At 42.7% G+C, this 26,595-nt stretch overlaps 1 protein-coding gene across 23 annotated transcripts in view; it reads right to left on the reverse strand.

The window, feature by feature from the left end:
- The window catches only part of Celf2 (CUGBP Elav-like family member 2), an 821,906-nt gene that overhangs the window by 13,770 nt on the left and 781,541 nt on the right, over window positions 1-26,595 (reverse strand). For 20 of the 23 annotated variants that reach the window (XM_032884458.1, XM_032884469.1, XM_032884468.1 and 17 more), the window contains one exon: window positions 5,294-5,413. In XM_032884458.1, the coding sequence (XP_032740349.1) occupies window positions 5,294-5,413 (120 nt within the window). Of the gene's footprint in view, window positions 1-5,281; window positions 5,414-26,595 lie in introns of all 23 variants that reach the window. The other 3 variants (XM_032884462.1, XM_032884461.1, XM_032884455.1) reach the window with 1 other exon arrangement.

The raw sequence follows: 26,595 nt of genomic DNA on the forward strand, positions 1-26,595 counted from the left end.
GACTGACCTGGGCCTCGAGGAGCTGTACAATAGTGTCCTCAGAGAAGCTGGGTAAGGAAGTCTGTAGACTGCAAGGATGAAACTCTAGCCCTCAGAGAAAGGAAGTAATCCAAAGTCACTCAGAAACTACGCACAGTAAGCTAAGAGGACCTATTGGGCCTCCTCTAGGTCCTCAGTAGGAATAAGTCTGTTCTCTTCTATGAGGTCATGCAGATAAGCACTGATAGAGAGCTTAGAGGCTGTCCCCTACTACTTCAATGAGTCCTCAGACACCATCGAACCATATTTACACTACTGTCTTTTCTTCCCCACATCTCTATTGTTGGGGCTGCCAAAGGACTGGAGAGTTCTCTTTTCCCTTTTGGTCATGGTTTATGTGTACTGTTCAGTATGTGTATGATACTTCTGAGTATGTGAGATGACTTGGAACCAGTGGAGCGAAACTTTCAGTTCCACAGCAGGTATTAGGAATGTAGGTCACCAAGCTGTGGACTCAATTCCTCTATAGGAGGGAATTCTGGAAGGAAAGTGACTTGCCCTCTATTCCAAAGTGTGTGGATTCATGTGTGCACAGCAGCCTTTAGAACTCTGCCTGACATGGACATGCGGAGGCCTAAAGCTCCACTCTAATGAAGACCTCCAAATCTACCTGTCCTAGCTTGTCATAAGGGCTGTGGAGTGTCTATACACTCTCACATTAGTCCCATATAAAAGGACCTGACAGGCTGCAGCTTGAAATTCTCCCCCATTTTGGCCATTTTCCACCTCTTAAGACAGAAACAGAATGAACTTTAGATCTTCCAGAACTAAGTAGAGAATGTGGGAGCCTGCAGCTCCACCAGGCAACACCCCAGCTGTGCCCTCCGTCCTTCTGGGTTGTATGCTGTCACGGTCGGTTGTGTTCTTAGACTACATACTCCAATCAAGACCTCCTTTCTAGACGCTCTGCTCGCTTCCACTGCCACTGTGGATGGAGAAGACAACCCCTAGCCTTATGTGTTTGGGGGCAGTTACAGGGAGGCACCGAAATAGATGGAGTAGAGATGCCAAGGTGGGGAGAAGTGGTCAGGCACCTGTACACAGCAGCGTGGTCATACCAGCCTAAAGCTTCCCTATTCTATGACATAAATCTTTCTTGAATAAAGAATAAGAGGGGTAAAAAAGTTCTTTCAAACAAATGCATTAAGAATGTTTATACCATCTTGGAAAATACATTATATATTCTGGAATTACGCTATCTTGGAAAAAATATTTTAAAGTCTTGGCGGCTATGGGCTGGCTAAGTCCAGGCAGTAGCAGGTGGAGGTGCACATCTGAAGAACCCTCAGAGGAGGACTCAACTGTGGGGAGCAATTCTTAGACACTAGGTCATGTTATTCTACATTAAATAATCATGGTATCAAAGTTAACATGCATCAATTCAGCTGTTAACATCTGATTGCCTCTGAAAGCCTCGAACAATAGAAACAGGGGTTTGAGAAAGTGTAGTTGAATAAAATATTTCCATTAAAAAGAATAAAGCTTTTCTTTGAGGAAGCTGAGTGGATCAATTATTTTCCCTAGTCATCTAAATTCTCACTCATGCTATTTAGACAAAGATATCTGGATATAATGAAAGGTGTGGCAAACTTATGTAAGAGAGGCCTAGGTAGATGGCCTGATAATAGGGTTGATTTGTCCCCGACTACTAAGTTGTTACGTTATAATTACTTTTCAGAGGTCTTCACTCACAGATGCAAATTAGTTAAAATCGCAAACGCATCCGTGACTATAAACAAATAACCTTGTGAGCACCGTGGGGATGATGCTAAGCATAACTAGAAGGAGTGACCATAAGCCAACTACATTTACTTGCAAGCCTCTCTTCTAGGTGCTACAGATCACACAAGAGAGGAAAAGTAAGGACTGCATTAGAGCAGGTCTAGCCTGCTAAGCTACTGCTAATGAACGAGGGTCAGGGAAGCGACTGAGGAATGGAAGATGTGTATCTTAGCTACCTGCCCTTCCATGTTTGCCTATGTTGGGAAGATCACAAATGCAAGTGTTTGTGTTGTGCTGTGGTACAGAGTGACATTCATCTTCATAAACTGCTAGAAGGCAGATCAAACAGTGACTCCATAATGCAAATAAAAAGCAGTCTAAATCCTTTCTTCTTTTATCCATATGAAAGAATCTGAAATGACCCTTCACCAAGTGCTTATGACTTGTTACAGTCAAAGAATCATAGTTTTAAGGAAACATGTTAAGCTTTGTAAAAGAGTCACACAATTAAAGAAGAGGAAGGATGCATTTCACTTATATTTAGAAAGAAATCAGATAAAGGCTCCTGGGTGGATATATGTGCTTAGAAAGTTTTTGTTTGGGTTGGGGATTTAGCTCAGGGGTAGAGTGCTTGCCAAGAAAGCAAAAGGCCCGGGGTTTGGTCCCCAGCTCTGAAAAAAAAAAAAAAAAAAAAAAAGAAAGTTTTTGTTTAATTTAGATATTGATATATCTAATACCTATGTTTTATATATTAATCAAACTATCTAGATGCAAGCCCTGAATGACTCATGTTCTTTTTGGTCTTGTTGATTCTGGCTTTACCTTTAGACAGCTATACTTTTTTGCTTTGCTCATTAATATATATGAGGGAAAGGTAAGTTTTTTAAACAGCTTAACCTAGCAACTCCTTTGTGAACTCTTTAGAGAGGGGCCGTCCTTCAAGCAGAGACTCTAGGCTAAGATGTGTCATCTCCTACTTCTCTCTGGCTGCTCTGTTCATGGATAGTAGCTGGTTCTGCTTAGAAAACCAGAACCCTCTCATTACTGAGCCACAGTGCCATACACTAACACTTCCTGGGACACAGCTCAGAAGGAAACAATATGTAAGCTGTCATGAACTGAAGACGTATTTCTTGATTACCTTGAGAGAACCATCATTAGCAGTGACATCATTTCTTCTGAGGAAGAAAGAACCAAGAGGACACTTCACCCTCAAGGGTTTCCTTTAACAGTTAATCTGAGACAAGTAGTAAATATCCCTCCTAGTTGATGCTGAGCTTGTAGAAGAGGTTTGCACTAGTAACACTTAACAATCACAAAGGGATATATTTCCATTTATACATAATTTTCATAATTTTTAATTAACATTTTCTTCCTGGTTCACACTGACTGGTAGGTAGGGTATTTGAAGTTAAGAACATTCTTTCTTGTCAAGAACTATGTATATTTCTATTAACCCACATGGCAAAGCAACTCAATTTGAAACTTGTCCTTGCCAGAGCAAACTGTATAACATGTGATTCCACACAAGGACTAGCTGTGGTTTCTCAGCATTCAACACAAGTTCCCCTTGGGTCCTCACAATAAGGGTGGGAAAGGCCAGCAACACAAAACAAAGCAGATGCAGAGGCACAGGACACGGACGGGTAGACACAGCAGTCACGGGCACAGGACACGGACGGGTGAACACAGCAGTCACGAGCACGTGCTGAGGAGGACAACCATCCCCACTGGCCTGTTACTCTGCAGACCAAGGACAGGCAGGCGATCAAATCAAAGTCCTTGTTTGAGGGGAACTAGGTCCTGGGGCAAGAGAAGCAGCATGAGAGGTGGATGCACACACATCCGAAACCCAGTGAAGGGCAAGTAGGCTGGCTCTGCTGTAGGACAAGGTCAGAAAGAGGAGCTGCACCAAAAACAGGACTCGGGCCTCGAGGCTCCTAGGTGGCTGCTGCAAAATGTAAAAGCTGGAGGCAGTTTGAACTGGAATAAGCATTCTGCTGTCACAGGTTACCAGGCCATGTACTATATGCTGATTAAAAGCTATCATGGGTGGAAGGAAACATTTCTTTTTCTTCAGGATCACAGAGAACTTGGCCCGGTTGTTTTCTATTTGGCCTCGCTAGAGCATCTAAATGAAAAGATTTAATAAAACCTGGAGATTATCTAGTTATTAAAGTATGGATTCTTACCAAGCTTATGTGTGTTAACCTGTATGTGGATACACTTTAGACTCTTTAAACGCTTTCATTACACGTATTTCTGTATGTGTGGGAAGGGAGTGGGGATATGCTTGTGGAGCTCAGAAGATAATCTGTACAAGTCTATGGTCTCTTTCTACCAGGGGGGGCCCAGGAGTTGAACCTTTATGGCAAGCCATCTTGCTGATCCAACCTTGTTTTTCTTTCAAGCTATTACTTTTCAAACTTTTAAATGTAAATTACAGTTTTTGCTTTAAAATAATTATGGTCTGATCACTCAGTAAACAGTTTACTACTTACTTATGGTTTAAAGAAAGGTAAATGACCAGGACCCACTTAATAAAAACTTAAGCAGACAGTGTTCCTTGGGTTGCCTGGCAGACAACTAGGTTCACAATGCAGAAACGCTGGTGGCTGTTTATGGATCTCCTGAGCAACCAGGGCGAGCAAACGGCCGCATAGGCAAGTTAGAGGCCCTCCTTGTAGCTGCGGCTCACTTTTCCTAGTGCAGAAGCCCACACCAAACATGTGATTCATCCTCAGGCCTGGGCACTATTCCCACGTGCACCTGAACAGCAGAACAGTTAGCTGTGTGGGCAGAGGCCAGCCACCTATCTACATCAGTGAGCTTGCTTCAGAATTAAGTGTGATGTGGTGAGCTATCTGTGTGAGCCCTGTGCTGCTTGTCACAGTAAAATGGCACTCTACAGTCTCTACTGTGGACACTCGGCATCTCTGGGGTCTTAATGAAGACCATTCTCCTTCTTGCACTATGTCCCTGTCACTCAGTTTCATTTCTGGCTTTCCAGGGATTAGGTTCTTGCTTCTACACTTGTCTGAAAAACTTTGGTTTTTCAAGCTGGAGGGCCTCAATATCATTTGACTCAATTTTCCAGTGGAGACTGTAGGTCAGGAGGGAGCTGCGATCTGCCTGAGCTCTTAGAGCTGACTGGCAGTAAGCTGGACGTATGGTTCCCAATGTCCACTCCATTAACTTTCCTGTTATAATCCCCTGCCTTGAAGGTGGGCTGAGAAAACCCAAACCAAACCCAACTTCTTGGAACCTGAGATTATACGCTGAGCCATGGCGCTCTAAGGATTTGAACTTACACTACACAAGTGGAAAGAGACTGGGGTTGGGGTGGGACGTGGTTGGTTTAGAGATAAAGTCAGAGGAGAAACTTCTGCCTGTTGAACCATGTGCTCCTCCATCCCAAGTCGTAGCTCTCCCCATTTCATAGCCTTTTGGGTCAATTCTGGATGACCGTTTTCTGGGGGGATTTAGGGGAAGGCTGTCCACCCGAGCAGCAGATACTCACTGCTTATGGTACCTGCTAGTGCATTAATATTATTCAATCCGACAGTGGCTCCAGCCAATCCTTGCAGAGTCCCAAGAGAGGTCAAGGAGTTCATGGCTGCACCAGCAGTAGAATTGGGGGTTGAAGCAGCCACTGAAAATGAGAAAGGGAGAGAGAAAGCACAAAATAAGAGCCAATTGGAATGGACAGAAACCTGTTGTCACTCACAGGTAACCGCAGTGTTGCTAAACTGTCATTTTTTTTCTTCAAGTTTTTCTGTTAAAGACACATGGGACCGTCTGTGCGGGTCCTTTGGCATGTGGGCTTGGTAACTGAAGAGACACATGGCAGGCTGGGGTCCTAGCTCCCTGGTACCCTGCCTCATTGCGCAAGGCCATAACTTCAGTTTCCTCCTTGCAGTGGCCCTCCTCTGTCTGTTTGCCAGCACACTGAGCATGCTCCTTGTGGTTTCCTGGGAAACTGTGAATGAACCCTGCAAGTTTAGATTTCTGTTAGTCCCACTGTAGGAGACTCTGAAATTTATATTCTGAAGCAGTTTGCTCACCAAACTTCCTTTAGCTGTATGTAAGTAAAATCCTTTTAGACTTAGAGCACTGTATATTATGTTACAGTTTGCAATTATAGAAGCATCAGCATGGCCATTATAATAATCATTTGCTATTCTAACTTTTCAGATCCCTTAAGTGTCTGTCTATGAACATGTTAGTTTAACTTCCTTTAATACTCTAATAGTTCTAACATCAGAGGCTTTGGATTGATCTACATAGAATGTCCAACTCTGACTCTGCCAGTTTTAAAAAAGAATTTTACTGCTTATGTGTCTGTATACTAGTGCTAGTGTATTTGTATATGCATGCTGGTACCTGTAAAGACCAGAAGAGGGACTTGGATCCCTTGGAGCTGGAGTCAGAGGCATGTGTGGGCCATCTAACATGGGTAACACGGCAGCAACCACTTAGCTGCTGAGTCACATTTCCAGCCCGCTGATTCCTACTCTCGGTCCTTGGAATAACTGTATTTGATAATTCCTAAATGATTTCTTAATATTATTGAAAAATTATCTCCGGAAATCTTTGAGGTCTGAGTTGAAGAAGGTCTTTTCAGGGATAATGCCCATTTGATTACACAAAATACTAGAGGACAAGACATACCAAAGGCCTTTTCAAATGGACTGAGGACTTTGACCACCCATGTAAGAGTGCTCATGTGAGGCCTGTTCACTGCTGTAAATTCTCAGAGGGAAATACCTATAGCACTTCTCAGCACTAAGTTTTGGATCAGTATTTTTATTTCCTACCTTCATCTCATTCTAAGGATTAAGTCTTTTGGGGTCCAGAGGTGTTCTGAGGTGTTCTCCTGTTAGAAGCCTCAGTCAGCTAGAAGCCTCCTTGCATTCGTTTTGCACCAGGAGTCTCAGAACGCTTTGCTGAGTTTTCGTACTTCACCACATCCTGTAAGGCGTTAGGAGCCATTGTCGCTGTGCTGCTGCCTGGGCTTGCCCTTTGCTTAGACACTCACCTCAGCTTCCTATATGAACTCACCGTTGGTGTGACTGAGGTACAGACAGCAGCTTCGTGCACATACTAGCGTTTCTCTTCTGGGGGCGTTCTCACTGATAACCTAGTTCATCTAAAGTATGCAAACCTGGCATGTTTCCCATGGACTCTCTGATGTTAGTCTCCACGTCAAAGCCTGGACCCGACTGTGCCAGTGAACAAGGAGGGCAAACTATTCATGATGGATGTTTAAATTCTAAACCAGAAGTAAAGACTAGGAAACCAAACCAAGCCAAGCCAAGCCAAACCAAACCAAACCAAACCAAATGTAACTATGAGTTTAAGTGAAATGACTGAAGAACTTGAAAGGGCAATGTAACGACATCCGTGGATCCTCTCTCATTACTATATTATTATAAAATGCTATAGTTACTATCTCTAGACACTGTCCTATCAAAACAAGAAATCCACTTCTTTATTCCTAGAAAAATGTATACATTTCTGTAGGAATTGAGAGAAACTGTGGCATTTTGGCCACAGTCTACAACAGGTTTTCTCCTGCAGTATCAGACTCCTGAAGATGAATTTAGGAGCAGCCCACCTGAGAGTGAGGCAGCGGGCTCCCTTCCTCACAGCTCTAATTCCAGGACTACCGTTCTTCCAGGAAGAAAAGACTCCACCATTTCTAGTTAGCCCCATTCTCTTCCCTTCTGTTCTTAATTGCCCAAATTAGATGGTAAGCCATGAAGAATGCAGGACTCCCCCTAAACAGCTTGCAAGGGGAACCCTGGCTTCATTTACCTTTGTGTTATTACTTACAGGCTAGAAGTCTGCTAGAAAAGGCAAGTCAAGAGCAGTGTAGCCTATGACCACTGCACAAAGACTCTTCTGAAGATAAGAGGTGTTGAAGAAAAGCAAGCCATTGTATCCACCAGCTCTGAGGCAATAACACAGAATTTCTGTCTAGAGTGTGAGACAGGCTGTAAGAATACAGGTTCTTCTAAAGGGGATACATTTATTTGAAACAGAGATGGGAAATTTTAAGCCAAAAATGCTACTGGGAACAAAATTGGTTTTGGTAAGCAATTCTGAGTAGGCTGATGGTTCTAACGAAACAGTCAGAGAAAGAGTTACGGAATGTCTTCCTGGGGTCAGTACATGTCTCCAGGGTGAATTGAAAGATTATCCTACAAGGCCCTGGCTTTAATCATAGCAGATTGTGGAGACTAAGAAAAAAAAAAGACAAAAACAAAACCAAACCCAACCAACCAACCAACCAACCAACCAAACAACAACATAACACCCTCCCACCCCCGGCCCAATTTGGAATTGTGCTAAGGCTAAGAACACCATATGTGGTGACAATAGAGATATGTTAGCTAGGAACCTAACAGATCAGGTAAAGAGATAATGAGGAGAGCCATGTAAAGAAAGGAAACACACACACACACACACACACACACACACACACACACACACACACACACACACACGAGCAAAACAAAACAACAACAAAATCCAAACACAATCTACTCCTCATAGCTCGAGGCCACACCTTTGAAGAATGGTATCGAGGGCACCATGGCAGAGCGTCGGTCCTCACTACTTAGCCTTGCTAAGCTGCTAAGCAAGCAAACAACCAAGAAGTCAGTCTGGGAGTGAAGGAGGAAGTGAGTGAATGCCCAGTTGTTAAGAAAATGTCACTATACAAGCCAAGAAATAAGGTGGAAGATCAAAAGAACAGACAATAGGGGTCCAGATATTAAGACTTAGAAAGTAGAAAAAAAAATCAAAGAAGATATTAAAAAGATACTCCACTAAAAGAAATCCTGCTTAAAGAATGGAAGAAAGGTATATCAATATGTTTAATCATCAAAAATATCAACAAGACAAAGAATATAAACAAAGGAAATTCTACAGCTGAAAAGGAGCTGCAATAAATTATTTTACCACAGGGATCAAGAGCAAATATGAACCAGTACAAGAATGAGTGAACTTGAAGCTATCAAAAAATAGAGAGAAATAAACAGTGAACACAGGGTCATAGGAACCCGGTACAGTGTTGAGCACATTAACATACACATAAAGCACAAAGCGAAAGGTGACAGTAGAGACTAGAAAAGTGTTCCAAAGCATGATGGTTAATAATTTCCCAAGTCTGATGAGAGACATTGGCACATCCACAAAATGAAACAATTCTAAGTAAATTGCTATGTCACAATGGAGCCATATCCAGATATACAAGTGCAAATACTGAATGTCAAAGACAGGAAATTCTGAAAGCATCAAAGAAAAGGACCATTTTACAAGGATTCCAGAAAGAGTCAGTTGACTTCTCAGCAGAATCAATGCATTCATAACAGGATATACTCAGTGTTAGAAAAAAACAAAACCCAAACAAACTGCCAACCAAAATCATATCCAGCAAAATTACCTTCCAGAAATGGAGAAAAGAATTCCCAGATTAGAAGGAACACAAAGAAAAGTACTGCTTAATAGGTAAGCTCTGTCTCCAAAGGAATAGTCAAATTCTTTAGGTTTATAACAAGAGATCTGAGGTACACACACACACACACACACACAGAGAGAGAGAGAGAGAGAGAGAGAGAGAGAGAGAGAGAGAGAGAAGAGAGAAGAGAGAAGAGAGAAGAGAGGAAGTAATTATAAAGTATATTAGATTTTTTCCCTCTTAACTAAACTAACTTGGCTAAAATATACCTAGCTGTATGATTAGGTATGTGGTATAAGAAATATAATGTATTTGATGATAGCCAAACAAGTGAGAAAGATGAAGGGAAATTCTACAAAACCCAAAACCTTAAATCTTGAGAATGAAGAGAACTAGAAATTATAAATAAGAAGGCTATAAATACCTTAGAAATACAAAGATTTATTACTTGTTCTCCTTTATTATGTTTCTTTAAAAGATGTAAGGTTATGGAAAATAATTATAATATTATGTTGCTAGGTTTTTAACATACTGTTCAAATAAATAACATTTAAAAGGCTGAAAGGAAATAATTATATGAGAAACATTTTTTTATTTTACTGAAATTAAGAATATAAATTAGAAGTATGTTCTGATAATTTATAATAATCATTAAATAGAATTTGAAAGCATGAAAAATCATTAATGAAATTAAAATGTTGTTTTGGTAAATATGCACTTAATGTAAAAGAAAGAAGACTAGAGAGATGAGTGGGCATGAAACAAAGAAGAAAAAGGACACACCCGAATTAGTCTTATTCACAGCAGTCTTCTCTGAAGCGTAGAGAGATGACCAGACTGTATTTAACAGAACTCCCAGCTGAGATTTAACTATGCCAAGTAAGGAGGCACACTTAAGATTCAGAGATATAAACAACTTGAAAATACAGATGCTCCTTGACTTCCAGCAGAACAAAGATCCCATTCAAAAATGGAAAATATCCTAAATTGGAAATGTGTTTGCTAAACCACCCTACTGAGCATCCTGACTCAGCAACACAGCTTAGAGGCCTGATGCTTCTCTGTGTGACTGTGGCTGACAGGCCATGTGGTTCACTGCTGCTCACATGGGAAATGCTGAACCCATAGATCAGTAGCCCAGGAGAAGATCACAGCTCAAACTCTGCAGTAGTTTCCACTGAACACACACTGCTTCCAGTGGTAGATCATAAGATTATGGAAAACCAGAAAACACATATCCTGTCAACAGCAGCCATAGGAAGCTACCTTGATTAGACTACTAAGAGGCTAATACAGAATGACTCTGAAGAGGAAATACATCGGTTACTCTGGCATTGCAAAGGAGCTTCATATATTTTGACAAAACCTGTCCTTCATCAGGGCCAAAGCACAGTACAAGGGACGTCCTGATGGACACAGTCAGTCCTGCACCTCCCGTGCTCAGGGTACAGTGCCATCAGAAGTGTGGCTGCACTCAAAGCTTCATTTTTCTTTCTCTTCCTCACACTACTCAGAGCAAAGAGAAGTGACTGGAAAACAATAGGCTGAGACATGAGAGAATCCTCACAGTCTGGGAAGTGGACAGGAGGAAATCTAGGCCCCTGGTCACCTGATAAACGCGTGGCTCTGAGCTGTCCGCTCCCTGCCTTTATGTAAGCAGATACCAGAGAGGAGGCGGACTCAACAGCAGCTTGCTTACTCCATCTTAGAGTCTCACTGTGTGGCAAGAGAGAAAACGACACTGGAACTGGCTGACTCTATGACTCATGGGCGATTTTAGGGGTTCTTTAGGTTTGAGAGGTGAGTTTAGAGGTCCTGCAGTATCAAGCAAGTCTGTGTTAGGGAAATGAGTGGTGATGGAATGGCCTTTGTGCTACGAGCAATGAAGAATCGGTGTAAATAATAGCTCTGTTTACACCTTGTTTTCCTACTTAATGTAAAACCACTTGGGGCTGACTGTAGTAAGTAGATTGAATTCAGATTCTCACATCTTCTTGTACGATTTTTTTTGGAAATCCTAGTAGAAGACAAGACCAGGAGCAGAGAAGACTTCAGTATGAACCGTGAGACCTTACCTGTGTGCAGGGCCTTGAAGTGAGAGGCCTCTCAGTGGGTCCTTGGCTAATACTTTCGAATGTGCCCCAACTTTAGTCTTTGTTGCAAAGAGTTCTTCCAGTTGCGTATGGAATTACCTTTAGAACTCTTTAAACTTTAGCACTTTGTTTAAATTCAGATTTGTCACAGGGACTATCTCAGTCAACCACTTAAAAAGTAGATGTTTGGCAGATGCACAATATAGAAGAAGATCCTCAGTGCAACCAGAAAGAAACCAAATGCCATCAATCCACATGTTTTCCTGTTTCAGGGTTAGTAGACTAGCAGTGGGCTGTCCTGGGAATGTCATTCTGTCCACCTGAAATTCTCTTCAGTCTCCACTGGGAGCCACATCCTCCACCTTCTCACTAAACCTATTTGCAAAATGCAAAACCAGCACTCCAGAAAACATGTAGTACTTAAACATTGGCTGCTTTTCCAGAAATGTGTGTGGACGGCAGGCTGCTTCGTTTCCTACAAGAGGCTGCAGAGCAGTGTTAAGGAGGCATGCGAGTGGCCCAGCAGCATCTGGTCTGCCTTGTTCACGTTGTGACAGTGATAACTGTCGTTCGAGGCATGGGAAGTCTGCCTTACAGATTACATCTTACCTACCAGCCTCTAGGTTCCCAAGCTGGCTAACAGGAAAGAAAATGAAGTGCAGTACACAAAATCTTGTCTTTATTAGCTCATACTAAAGTCTGTGCCCTTTTATGGGGTACCCCCTTTTAGGGGTAACACAAAATGGGAGAAAGTGAGGTAGTCAAAGACTGAGGTAAGGGCACATTTACCTTGATATGATCACAAAATGTCTTTGCTCATCTGACGAGGTTTGCTCTTTACTGCAAAGCTCCACATGGAGCTACCCCTAACACCATCCCCAACGGAGAGGACACGGTGGCTTCTCTGTCTTCAGGGTCTGTCCTGGGTAAGCAACACATCCAGTATTTTGTTGCCTCAGATGAAAGCTCCGAGTCACAGTCTAAGTACCTAGTCAGGCCTTTGTGATGTAGAAGAAAATGGAAGAGCTGCTGAGTGCTATGTACACAGTGCCAAGTCTGGGTCTGCTCTCTGGATGTCAGCACTGGTAACACGTCTCTCAGACTTTCTTCCATTGCATGGAGATACTTTAAGGCAATTTATAAACTAGTCAGAAGTCTTTTCCTTTGAGGATAGGAAAGCGTAGATTCAGGTGTTAAATGGATTGACCTAGTACACATGTTGGGTACACATGTGGGGTACACATGTGAGGTACACATATGGGGGACACATGGCAGCTGGGATTCCTGCTGTGAACAGGGTCCTCAGAAGAACCACATGACTTTTTCATGCAGACATAAACAGAAGTCTTCTTTTAACCAGCAAATGAGGAAAGGTAGGGTTAGTGATCCTTGTTAGGAAAGTTTCATCTGTGGCTAGAACACACGTTTGCCATATACAAGCATCTGAGCTCCCATCTCAGCCATAGGGTATTTAGTTTATTTTCTTTCAAAGGTGACTTGTGCCACAGATTGATGCCTTTTCCTAGATTTCCAGAATGAAAGGACTCCTCTCCTCATTACCATTTTCACTGTGCTTTTGGGAAGAAGGGTGATACTTGGAATGGAGAGGCTGGCAAGATAGCTCATGCACTCATTGGTAATGGCCAGAGCTAGGGCACTGACCTTCATGCAACAAGATGCCATGATGCTTTGGTAAGGCTCCGTGTTTTGATAAAGAACACCAAGGTGTTCTCTCTCTGTCCTGGGTAGGCAAAGCTGTGGTTCTAGACAGACTACATCTCAAGAAAGATGTAGGCAGAATGATGTGGGTGGCTCAAGAGAGAGCGTCAATTCCTAGAACCTAGGATACAATAGGCTCCATGATGAAGACCAACTAAGGATGGAGGTAGAACAGCTGTTGGCTGACACTGAGATGGGGACATTTTCCCATAAAAGTAGAAGACAGAGAAAACTCCAGGAATGTGGCAGCATGAGAAGTATTTGGCCCAAAGTCCCTGGCTCTGAAGATGGAGACTGGGCCCAGGAATAAAATCAGATCAGTGGCTAGAAGCTAGAAAAAGGAATGCTCGAGCTCCTTTTTGAAGGAATGTGGCTGGCTGAACTCTGATGTCAGCCCAGTGACTGTGCTGGGTTCTTTTTCTGTAGAACTTTAAGATGCTGTGGAAGCACCTACACTGTGGTAAGCACAGGGAACTCACTATGGTAGCATCTAATACTTTCTGAGTGCACACCAGGTGCTAGGCATGGAGAATGGTGGAACCGGTTACAGGCAGCTCACTAACGAGAGTCGACACTGTGCTGACGACACTGTGCTGACACAACTCAGAGCCTATGCTGGGCTTTGGCTGTCTTCGTGGCTACTGCAGAGATGGAGGCAACACACTTGCTTGTGTTCATAGATCTACCTTTAATGTTTCTGCCTCTGTTGCTTCCAATCTAGGATACCAGGGAATATCAATTTAACTGAGGCTTAGCATTAATTCCCAAAGAAGAAGTAATAGGATTTATTTCTGGGAGTGGGCATGATAATCAGATGAGGTGGCACTGGTGTTTGCTACATGGCAAGGGTGAAATTGCTGGGAAACTTTTGGCCATTCTGTCTTGAAGAGAAATTGACCACCACTGCATCACTCAGCAGCATTTGAAGATCCACTGCTTCCGCACCCTTTGGTGACTGGTTAAACAGAGACAAACTCTGTAGCTTTTACTGCTAACCTAGTCACCCAGAAACGCGCCATCCCCAAAACTCTGTGAGTGTGTGTGTGTGTGTGTGTGTGTGTGCGCGCATGTGCGTGTGTGTGTAGTTTTGAGAACATTCAGGAAAATGATCAGATACAAAAAAAGTTAAGGAAGGAGAAAGTTTAAAATGTAATATTTAGTTCACAAAGAGAAAACCAAGGGATGAAACAGTCTTAGGTCCTGGCATCAAAAAAGTATTCTTTGTAGTTTGAGAGATCAAAATTAGATTCAGTGGATGGAAATTACAAAGTGATAGATTTCAGGTTAATATGAAGGAGACACATCTGAAAATAGATGTCTTCTAAAGGGAGTGGAGCCATCCCAGAGATATGTTGCTCCTACTTGTAAAAATATGAATGCAGAGATCTAAATAATCATGTACAAAGGGCTTGCTGCAAACCTGAAGATAGCCTTGGTGGCCTCAGACATCCCTTTGCTCAGCTTTAAGAAGCTTTTCACTTTTTACTAGTTCTAGACATGGCTTCTATCTACAAAATGAGCACTGCAATGAGGCAGAATTCTCACAGTTCAAGGCCCAACTTCTGGAGAGCTCTCCATTTTACTTTATAATATAAATGCAGATGGGAGAGGCTCAGCTCTCTATAGACACTGAGGATCAAAGGTATCTATGTGGTTTTATGACTCTCCATGCTTGCCCTATTTGGAATTTCAGTCTTCTGACCAAGGGATATTTACTAGCACATGTCTCTCCAATTCCAAATCAACAACCACAAAGGCCAGATTTGTGTGGTGTAAACCCAGACGCCAGTGATGCTAGGTGCTATGTGGGCCATCTGGGCGATCTCCTCAGAGCTGCTCTGGTGGTTTTGGAAACAGATAGCTGTGAGCATATGCACTTAGTGATAAAGGCTTTGTTTGCTTTAAGAGGCAGTTAGGACTTCCCACATCAGAATCAGCATTTAGCCCATTTTGGGTTTATTAAATCCACTAAAAACACTATGATTGTGGGGGAGGGGCTCTCAGAAATCTTTTGCATGAATGATTGGGAAACATTTGTCTCAGGGATGTCTGATGTAGTTCTATCAATTTGCTGTAGAACTGGTTTTATATACAATTTAGTTTAAGTCATATGAAAATGAAGGTTTAATGAAAGAAGTCAGGTTTGGCTTATGAAAGGAAAGAAAAACAATTGAGAGTCAGGGAAAAATGAGAGCTAAAACAACTGTAATAGGTGTGGTTTTGCTCCGTGTATTAAAAAATCCTAATAGAAGGCAAGCATATTAAAGAATAGAGATTTATGCCTGTTTTAATTTCCTAGAACCATAGGATAATGACACACAGTAGGTACTAGGTGTCTCCTAAATGAATGGAGGCTGAGGCAGGGGGATCAGATGTCTGCATAGTTTTCTTCCAGCAAAGCTGATCTGCAGTTCTTAGCAAGGGCACGGGTTTCTCTTTGGGTTAGAGCCTTACTGAAGGGCCCTAATGACGCAGAGGAGGTGGTGATTTAGGTGAAGACTTACCAGACTCTTTCTTTCTGTAATATGTCAAATAAAGTAAAGGTATTTCAAAATAAAACCGGTGAGGCCAGATGCTGCCTTGGTGTCACCAGAATAGGGACAGAGACACTTTCATTCTTCTGACATGAAGAGGAAATGGGTACATGTCCACTCTCAGTGCAAGTGGCCACTCACACGCATAAGCAGGAGACGGGAGGCCCAGATACAGGGCCATTCTGTGACTTCACTTGCCCTGAGATCCATTGCAAACCCCAAAAGCTTTCCTGTTGCTTGCTTATATTCTACAGAAGGTGTATAGATAGTGAAGAGCATTCCTGCTGGGGGAAGGCTGACTGCTGACTGCTAGGAATGGTCTGTCGTTAATCCTTCTCAAGACTCAGATATGTCATGGGAGGCAGAGAAAGTGCATTAGGGGTTGGTTCACTTTCACACTGGCCACCTCTTTACTGAAGAGTTTCTCTTCTTTAAGACATTCCCTTTACCTGTGTATCTGCAGGCCATATCTAGCACAACTCTACAGAACACTCACAGGGAAAACCAGATTTTCTTATATTGACCCTCTTCCCTCCATTTTCCAGGCAGCAAGAGTTTTCTGCTAAGCTACACAAAACAACAGTAGCAGAAAAGAGCAAGATTGCCTTCCGTGCATTCATTAACCACTCTCTACAAAATAATTAGATTGTGAAAGCAGTGTCTTTGTGGCTTAGAAAGAAAACAGTTGTAAACAAAGAAAAAATCTCTACTAAACGTGAGCTACTGGAGTCTGTGGTTGCTGTCTTGTCTCTGAGCAGCTTGGACGCTGTATTCCAACAGTGCAGGAGAACAGTGTGAGCTGCAGCGTCATTATGCAGTGACATAGGCACTGTCATTGTTAGCTAATCACAACCTGGGGCATCAATGAAATACAGCGGCTCTTCTCCTGGGGGCCTAATTATTCTCCAATAACCATACTTCTTATTTTAACTTATTTCTGAAAAGATTTTTGGGAGGGAGGGGGGAGGGGGAAGGGGTGTTGGGTAGAAAAGGAGACTGTGCTAGACAACAGCATAAAAGGTTTCGAGTTGGTGTCCTCTCGTTACTTGACAGCCTGTGGTGGCCTGTGTTTTACCCCAGGTACACTGGCAACACCTTTCACAGACCACTTGGTGCAGCACCGGGACCTAGAAGGGTCCTCTAGAAGGCCAGAGGGAGAAAAATTCTGTCTCAGCACTAGACTCTGACTTGAAATTATTTTTGAAAGTTTTTATTCAAGAGCCAGAGTTTTGGGAGAGGCCAATGTGGACAGACACCGTACTTTTAACATACTAAGTTGTCTCATGACTTCATCACATTAATTCTCATTTCCAAATGCCTTTTGGAACTCTCACTAGTTTATTTGAAAGAAATTTATCATAGTAACTGTCAACAAGCCAGGTGTTACTTTTGGTATCTTTTCCTTTTCCAGTCCCATGAAGACATACTTAAGAAGGAAAATGGCCTCTGAGAGCTAGGGTTTGAATGAGTCATTTTATATAGCTTTACCTCATACGGATCTGCTAAGAATGGAGTAGAAAAAAGAAGAGATCACTGACACTTAAATAATATTTTGTTCATGATGTATAAAAATAAAAGTACTAAGTCAGCTGCAGTGGGGCATACCACATGCCAACAACTGGGAAGCAGGGGCAGGGGGCAGGCAGGGGCAGGGGCAGGGGCAGGGGCAGGGGCAGGGCAGATACTGTGGGATCATTGTGAGTTCAAGGCCAGCCTGGTATAGTAATAGTGTTCTAGGCCAGCCAGAGATACTTAGTGAGATCCTGTCTTTAACAGAGTACATTACCCTACTCAGTTGCCCCCAGACACACATGTGCTTTTACAAATGGTCACAGATATAGACTGAAAATGACAGTAGTTACTGACAGGGTGAGAAGACAGAAATACTCTTGCTCTCAAATCTTTCATAGTGCAGAAGTAACTGTCTTAAAACCTGTTGGTAAACACTCTCCCCTCAGACAAACTATCCTTTAGCCTCTGACTCCTTGTCAGGATTATGAAAGAGGTATCTGGAGAGGTGACCATGAAGACTTGTGTGCTTATAAACTAAGATATGCTGGCTGTGGCCCCTGGAACAACAGTGTGCGGAAAGAAGGCCCTGCCATCTGCTTTGCTGACGACCTGCCTAATGTCTGGCCTTCCTGTGGTGGAAAGGGAGTTTTCCCATTGCTATGATACAGATTTTCCTTTGGATAACAGAACCCCAAAAGTTCATGTCATATTACCCTCCATTTGGAAAAAGTTGTGGGCTTATCAGTATCAGAATGCATATCAGCAAGTGGCCAGCAGTGTGTTGCCTGGACCAAAAACCCAAAACCAAAACCAAAACCCAACCCAACCCAAACCAAGCCAAACCAAAACCAAAACTCTGGCCAGGCCTCAGTGCCTGGCCCTTGAAAATAGACGGCCCCCAGACACGGACGTCTCACCCTATTTAGCCCAGTAGACTGTTCTGTCTTTGGTCAGGAGAGCTTAGTCGTCCAGCCTTGCATTTTAGGCACTGTGGGACATTTTCTGTCAGTGAGGCACTGAAGCACAAAAGGGAACAGTGAGAAAGTCACACTAGCGTTTCTAGTCACATTCTAGCACCTTTAGGAAGCCTGCGAGTGTTTGATTTCTTCAGCTCTCCAGGAAGAGCGATGTGTGCAAACACATGTATGTACGATATCAATGTGCGTATGTGTGTATGACCCAGGTATAGCATACCTCGGTCTCTCAATGAGGACAGTGAAACGACTGCTTCTCACGAGTGAGGAGATTAATGACTAGCTCTGCTGACTCTTCTCAGGGCGTCTGCGATCTGTATAATGACGGGTGCTTTCTCTGCAGTGTAGTTTTACAGTTTGTTACACTTCCGCCCTGACAGGAATCTTTCTTCTTTCTAGGCCTAGACACTTAGGACTTCACCTATATGTGAGATAAGTACTTTTCTGCCTCAGCTTCTGGTATGTTCCCAATTCTGCTGAGTTTTCCTTCATTTCTCAGAAGCTCTTTTTAATCCATGGTTAGCAGATTCATTTAGCAAGACTAGCACAGTCATCGCTGTCAGATCGCTGGGGTAACTGAGTCCAGTTTACACAGTCGATGCGTTATCCTCCCTCCCACGTTCTGCAGTACTGGAGCTTTACAGAAGGCTGAGCACTAAGCTCAGCTCTATCTCACGACAGGGTCTCACTAGGGTGACTAGGCTGCCTTAAACTTGTGATCCTTCTGCCTCAGCTTCCCAGGTGGCTGAGATGTCCTGGCCTATGCCAACAGGCTGGCTATGGATGCCCCCCGCCCCCAATACTTATCACTTTGGAAAGCATACAAGCAGAAAGGGGGATGGATTCCTAGTACAGTCCCTAAACATAGGCTTTGGAAGTAGATCTAAAACTGGGAAAGGCATTTGTAAGATGCTAACAGGTGGACAAATCAAGGCAGTCTCTCCAATGCACTTGGCTGGGGCTGATGTATTGAGCCAGCGAGCCCAGGTTCTGTGGGTCTCCCCTGAGGGCTTCCAAGGGTAAGTCCTAGTTAGATGGGTTGAAAGCGCTGGGCAGAATGGCCAGGCTAACATGTAATCTTTGGAAAGACATCTTGGTTGGAAAGCTGTACGTGTATCAGCTCTTTGTTTTAAGGTTGCAATTCACCTATTCTGCACTTGTTTGATGGCCTGCCTTTCACTTGTGCACTTAGGTGCCTGGGAGAGAGGAAAAGGCAAAGGCTGGGGACTGTTATCAGAGAGGTTCATCTGTGAGGGCAACACAGGTCCAGGGAGTGTTCTGTGACTGGCACTGCCGTCCCATCCTAGTCCTTCAGCTCCACGCTTACCTCTTCTTTTGTTCTGGATTCTTTTCTTCAGTCTAGAAAAATATTTATGGCTTGTCCGTCTTAAGAACCATTTTCTTAGCAATGATGCAATTTCTGAAAACCCCCCCCCCCGTGTGTGTGTGTGTGGGGGGGTTTGGGTATGCATATGTGAGTTAACTCATATCCTCTCTTAGAGAAATATGTGCTTTTAAATGCTTAGCCATTTTTCCAAATCCCATGAAAACACTGTCTGCAATTCTCGTCTTTTAGCTGTCTTTTTTTCTCTGCCCACAGAGCTGACGTCTACTAGTGTAGATAGATGACTATTCCATAGAGAGGCAACCACAGCATCACTCTGCTGCTCTTACCTGTTCCAATCTGTGTGTGTGTGTGTGTGTGTGTGTGTGTGTGTTTGAGAACTTCTTTCTACCTCTTGCTCTATCTGTCTCTCCCACAAGTACAGAAACTAAGGATTTATACATGGTCCTCTATTTCCTTGTAGATGCTACTATAATGACTTAGGTTAAGTTTGTGCCCACAGTTTTGTTCCTGTAGCTGATCTTCAGGTCACTCTTCAGCTGTGAGGATGAGCTAGTCAACCTGTTTGACATATCCCAGCAAGGCTCAGTTTATCATTTCATACCATAAAGGCTTCCTTCCCCTTACGTACCTCTCTCCACCACAGGTACCACCCTACTGCTCACCCAAACTGCACAAGCTGGGCTCATCTCTCATCCTTCTTTTGTTCTTCTTCACATCAAACTGGTACCTAGGTAATGACTGGGTCCTTAGGGCTGAAGTCCATGGGTGTCTCTAAGCTTTAGATCTCAGAGTCCCCATGGTTGCCACTTTCTGTAAATCTCACACTGATTTTCTGATCAGATCATTTTACCTACATGTTCACATTTGACACGTCTTTCATTCTATTTCTAACCTGCAAAAAAAATCCCACTAATTCTTAAGATTTTGGCTTAAATATCTACATATATTTAAAATATAACTAAAACCAATAGTTACAAATGCAGTAGTGTTCTAGGGAGACGGTCTCTCTTCAAGATTCTCATTCCCCAGGACATACCTTCCTGCTACTGACCCGTGCTTTACCTGTCTGAGTGCTCTCTCTCCAGCTAAGTCTTACATGGAGCAGTTGCTTACTTTTCTACGTGTCTCTGGTACATAACTTAAGGAGTTTATGAGTAATCCACACTTACAAGGAAAGCTCCTCTTAGCTTTTCCTTAGAAGTCTCTGCTTGTCTGGTATGAGTGAAGTTCTTGATTCAACTCCTACTTAATAAATGAAAGGCCAACTACTGACGTCAGGCGACTCAGCAGAACTTAGGTAGGTTACGGCTCAGTGACAGGCAGAGTACTTGCCTAGCATGTGTGAAGCCATTGGTTCACAAAGTCCTTCAAGTGTCACACTAGGTCAGAGTATTCTATGGACACACGCGTGGAGTCATGGTCCTATTAAGGACACAACTAGGTGATTAATACTCAATCCTCTGCCCGCATGCTAGCAAACCTGCATGGCATTTCACAGCAACAGAGAAGACTCTGCAGACTGAAAACCTCACTTGGTTAAGGCTGTGATGGACAGAAGGCACACCCCTGAATTAATGCAAACCCACAAGAAGACTGGGCACGGACCCGCTGTACAGTGGCAGGGACTGTGGAGACTGATAACCAACACTGTATCACTGACACTTACCCAGGGACACTGAGAACTAAGGTCAAGAACAAGGAGCTAGTCAGTCTGTAAATAGTTTTTCTTTTTAAACAATGGGCCCCAAGCAACAACACACTAAGCATCTAGCAGAGAAATTCTCACAGGGACTGCTTCTCCTGAGAATGGCAGGCCCCCAAAGCAGAGTACAGGGCACAGGTGGAATCTACTTGCCTCAGTCTGAGTATGGCTCCTTGGTGAGCCATAAACAGTTCTATTTCCTTGGCTCTGCAGCTTCACTAAGCTTACATTAGTTCAAGCTAGTAAGAGGCTCAGGTCTGCTCTGGGTTAGGAGTGACACATAAAGTCTGGCAGCCCAGCTCCTGTGCCCAAGTCCCTCTGCTGGCAGGAACCCAGACACTCTGGCAGCTGAAGATGTCAATGCATAGAAAACTAGTGCTTCTGACACATCAGAATCATTTCCTTTAAGGATTATTATTTTAAATGTGTGTGTTTTCCTCGCATATATGTCTGTGTACCACATGTGTACCTGGTGTCTATGGAGGCCAGAAGAGGGTGTGAGAGTCCCTGGAGCTGGAGTTTCAGAGGGCTGTCAGTTGCCATAGGGTGCTAAGAATTGACCTTGGAAGAGCAGTGTTCTTAAGCACTGAGAGGACTCTCCTTCGTCAACTCACCATTCTTGATAGATGTGTGGGTGTAAGGAGTTCCATATTTTAACAAGGTCTGTTGGAGAAACACTTGCATGCTGACCCTCACTTACAGTGGCTGATCCCTGCTGAAGAGAGAAACTGTCCCTAGAAGACCAGTGTATTTACAACTATTTGGCTTTCAAATCTCAGATTTTAGCTGAACAAAACCAAAACACCCTTGGTTATCATGTAATGCTTCAATTGGGAAGCAACCAAGCAGGAGTGCGGGCAGACGCTCCCAGGGCACAATCCTCATACTTTCTGGTTTTCTTTCTTTGTCAAATCCACAAATAATGACAAAATCTAGCCAGAGCTCCTGGTTACACTGAATACATAGACAAACATACAGCTTAAAGAAGGTAAGAAAAGCTAGACAGGGTTCTTTCCTCATTTCTCTCCAACTCGAAACTTTAGTATGAGGTATAAAAATGTGATGTAAAGTTTTTTTACGAGTGCAAAAATTATAATTTATATTAGAGGCAGCTTAAGTTATTTTACTATGGGAAGTCTTATTAAAAAATTGTTCTCAAAAAACTAGCAGTAACATGAGAAAGGACTTTTGTCAGCTTTATCTACCAGTGTGCTAAGTACTAAAAGAATTCCAGATGCGAGGCTAGTAGTTTAGAGTACGTGTTCTTGAGAGAACCCAGGTTTGACTCCTGGTACCACAAACCGTCCACCACTCCAACTGTGTGCACATGCACACATACAGGCAGAATGTTCACACACACAATGTAAGTAAAGGGGAATGGGAATTCCAGTTCACAAGAGGTCCTCAGCAAATACTGCTGCGTGAGTGAACACCACATCAGGAGATTATAATTATTTCAGTGTCATTTGACTTATAGAAGCTCACATGGAATTCTTGATTCCAATAAGTGTCAGGACCAAGAATAGGGATGGAAAACTTTTTAAAAAAGTAGCTCAAAACTGTTGAAATTGACAGAAATGAGGAAGTACAACTTAGAAGAAGTGAGACGAGGAGTGAACGTCAATCTTCTGTAATAGAAAGGATGTGAGGGTTCTTGACTGATTCAACCCCACAAATAAAGAGCTCGTTTGACTGTTTTGACTCTGCTGCTTAATCAAAGCACATACAAAAATAGCCAATAGAGGGGTGTTGACTGCCTTGAGATTCATTTCCCTTTTGCAATGATAAACAATGAAAAATGGTGTGAGGGAAAGAAGGGGAAGGCATGAACCTGAGGTATTTATTCCTTATGAGTATGGTTCCTGAACTAATAGAATGGCCCATATTTTATAAGTACATTATAAGTAAAAAGTACTCTAAGCTAAATGGGTCTCATTTTATCTATCCAATGTGGGTATTCCATTGCAGTATGGAATTAGCAATACACATGCAATTAACAGATGCTTGCTAAGGAAGATTTATGCCATTTTTCAAACGTCTATCTTTGAGTAGGTGGTTCTGAAAATGAGGCACTATTGATCAACAATGCTTCCTTATTTTGTAGTAAGAAATAAGAACATTCTGAAAGCCACACTTTGTAAGAATCTTGTAATAAAAAGACTAAACCACCCTATATAACTTTGCTGTCAGCATTGACTCTTAGTTTCCTCAGAAGTGAGTATCCTCATGTAAAATATAGCTATGGCTCCTCAGGAACTAAACCTTAGTTGACCTTGTCAGCATCATTAACCAGTTCGGGTGTCTCCTTGGAGATGCCTGCACTGTACTAGACTAGAACGGATGGCTCTTACACAGCATATGTAGACTTTTCATTTGGCCATTGCATTTGCATAAAAATCAAAACATTAGAAAAAAATACCCTAGGCAGAAGAAGGCAGATCTCTGAGTTCGAGGCCAGCCGAGTCTACAGACTGAATTCCAGGACAGCCAGGGCAGAGAAGCCCTATTTTGAAAAACAAAAACCACAAAACAGAAAACAACCAAAACCCAAAACTAAACAAAACCAAAAAGAAAGAAAGAGAGAGAGAGAAAGAAAGAGAAAAAGGAACAAAGAAGCCAAGCCTTTGGAAGCTAGTGTGATGTTTCAAATGCAAGGGGGAATTATGAACAAAAACTTTCTACTTTGAAAGTGTATTCATATCTGGAGTAATGGTTCTCAACTTGTGGGTGGAGACCCCATTGAGGTTGCATATCAAATATTCTGCATATCAAATATTTACACTATGATTCACAAAGTAGCAAAATTATAGTTATGAAGTAGCAAGAAAATAATTTTCTGGTTGGGTCACCACAGCATGAGGAATTGTATTATAGGGCACAGCGTTAGGAAGGTTGAGGTCCACTGACTAGAGTGTGATACAGGCAGGGCAAATACATGTTCAAATGACTCTTCCAGAGACGACAGGATGTGTGTTCTAGTGGATCACAGGATGCTTAGCTCATGTAGACACTTCTCTCCACCTCTCTGCCTTCGAGGAGCTCCTTCCTGGAAGGTCCCTAAGAAGGAACTGCTATTGACGCTGACTAGACTGAAGTCAAGCGTGTATGTAGAGTGATAACCAAACTCCATGGAAGACTTAATTGATGAGGAAGACATGTGGACTGATTATCAAAATGTAAGTACTGAGATATTTAAAACAATATTTAGCTTTGCTGCAGTTTAATTTATACAAGTAGTAAAAGAGCCATTTTTAAGCTGGCCTGGTGGTGACACCTTTAATCCCAGCAGTCAGGAGGCAGAGTCTGGTAGATCTAAGGGAGTTCAAGGCCAGCCAGGGTAATACGAGACCTTGTCTCAACAACACAAGTCAAAAGTCAGCTCTACACCTACAGGCCATGTCAGGATCAAGCACCGCTTTAGCAGAAGACACTAAGAGCTTCCCAAGAAGGAGCCAAGGGAGGAACGCTGAGATTCTAGGACAGCAGACTCAGAGGAAAGGAGGGGCACGTGATGAAAACCGAAGCCCCTGGAGCAGGGAAGGAAAGAGCAACAGGGCAAGACCTGGGATGCACGCTCGGGAGGTTGTTCTACTTGAGCCTAGATCACACTGCACCAGATTTACACTTCTCAACAGGACGGAGGAGGGAAGGTGACTGGGGCCTGTGTAGTAATTGAGGAGGTGAAAGCGAGGGTCTCTGTGAGGCTAGTGTCAGCTGGGAGAGATGGCATTTGCAGGGTGGACCTAGCGGGCTGACGACTGAGGAGGTATGATGCTGCTCTGCGGCAGGATGGGGACTCAGCCACTGCATCCTCCTGGACTGCCCAGAGAAGGAAGGCCACAGGAAGAACAGGGCAGGGGGACGCTTAGTCTTGGACTTCCTGAAGCTCAGGCATCTATCTCTAGTGGCTTCAGATAGCATCTCTGAATGTCTTTTCTATCACTGCTCTGGACCTTGGCTTGGGGGCAATGTAGGCTCTAACACACTTTAATACACGGTCTTACACACGCTGAAAGGCTCATAAGTGTGGCTCGGAGATCTGTGAATCACCATTCTTCTAGTGATGCAGACACAGACACATTTAGGATAACAAAGTCTCCTACAAACTGAAAGGCTGCAGGATAGCCTCTAGGGACAGACTGACGTTCTGTCTTGTTCTATATAATCTGCCTGAGTAACACAGATATGAACGGGAACAACACCCACTCCCCAGTCATCTGTGTGAGGAGGGCATGATGGGCCTGAGCCCATGAAAACACCTCTCCCCTTCTTTGGCCTTAAGTGTGCCAGCAGGTTACATCAATATTTCCCTGGCACTCGGTCTGCTGCAGTCTTCAAGGAGACTGAAGGCAGGGAGAAAGACTGTTAAGAATTTAAAGGGAAAACTCTTTGAAGAGCCAGCAGTGGGAATAAAGTAATGCTTCCTGGCATTTTAAAATGTCTTATGCTATTGAAAGAAATGATCCATTATCTTGAAGTGTGCACTTGACTGAGTCTGCACTTACAGAAACATTTGGAGAATTTTAAAACATCTTTTAAAAAAAAGAAAGAAGGAACCAGGAGGCTCTGAAATAACACAGTAGACAAGTGCAGTATTGCAGTATTAGGTTTTAGACAGAAAATGCCCAAGTTCCCATATGGTGAAAGTCATGCTCATTTCGGAGCTCTGAACATTACCAGATAAAAACAACTCATCTATAAACACTGCAGGAGACAAGTGTGACTGCCTTTAATACCTAGCTATCTGCTGGACATATAGTTTGTCTCTTTCTACAAAACAAACATGATTCTCAAAAACAGGTTGGAAAGTGGGTAATAAGAAATGACCCAAGGATTTATTAACTGAATAGTAAATAAAGGGAAAATTAGCCTATCAAAATAAAAGGACCGCGATTAAATTAGGTTCCAGAAGACCCAGGAGGAGCTCATAAAAGGAACAATGTGCACTTACCTGCTTTTTATTCTTTCATGATTTAATTTCTAATTTTATACACTACTGTCTGATAATTATATGAAACACTTATTCTAACCATGGGCAATTTAAACTATTTTAATTTTTATTCCAAGGCCATGAGACAAAGGAACCTATTTATTGCTTAAGGGGATTTTTTTAAACAAAAATTAAAGCTTAATCTTTCATGTTTTAAAGCCAAGACTATTTAAAATCATTTATAATAATGCTGTAGGGAGACTTTTTCTCAGTATGCAAAATTGAAAAGATAAATTTATAATTATGAAAAAAATTAATAGTTTGGGGATTAAATTGTCCCTTTCCTTTGTAGATGAATTTGTCTGGAACTTACGAGACAAATTTAAACACAGGGTAGTTCAAGCCCTGTGTAGGAGTGAGAAGATGAGGCTTCATGTATTCTACAGTATGACTGTTCAGATACAGTGAACTCAACGGACGATCGTTCTGAAATCTGAGCAACATACTAGCCCTGTGGCAGTGTCTAAGACTTTACTTTATAACTGATCATCCTGACG

Source organism: Rattus rattus, chromosome 14 (genome assembly GCF_011064425.1).
Source record: "Rattus rattus isolate New Zealand chromosome 14, Rrattus_CSIRO_v1, whole genome shotgun sequence".
Lineage (NCBI taxonomy): Eukaryota > Metazoa > Chordata > Mammalia > Rodentia > Muridae > Rattus > Rattus rattus.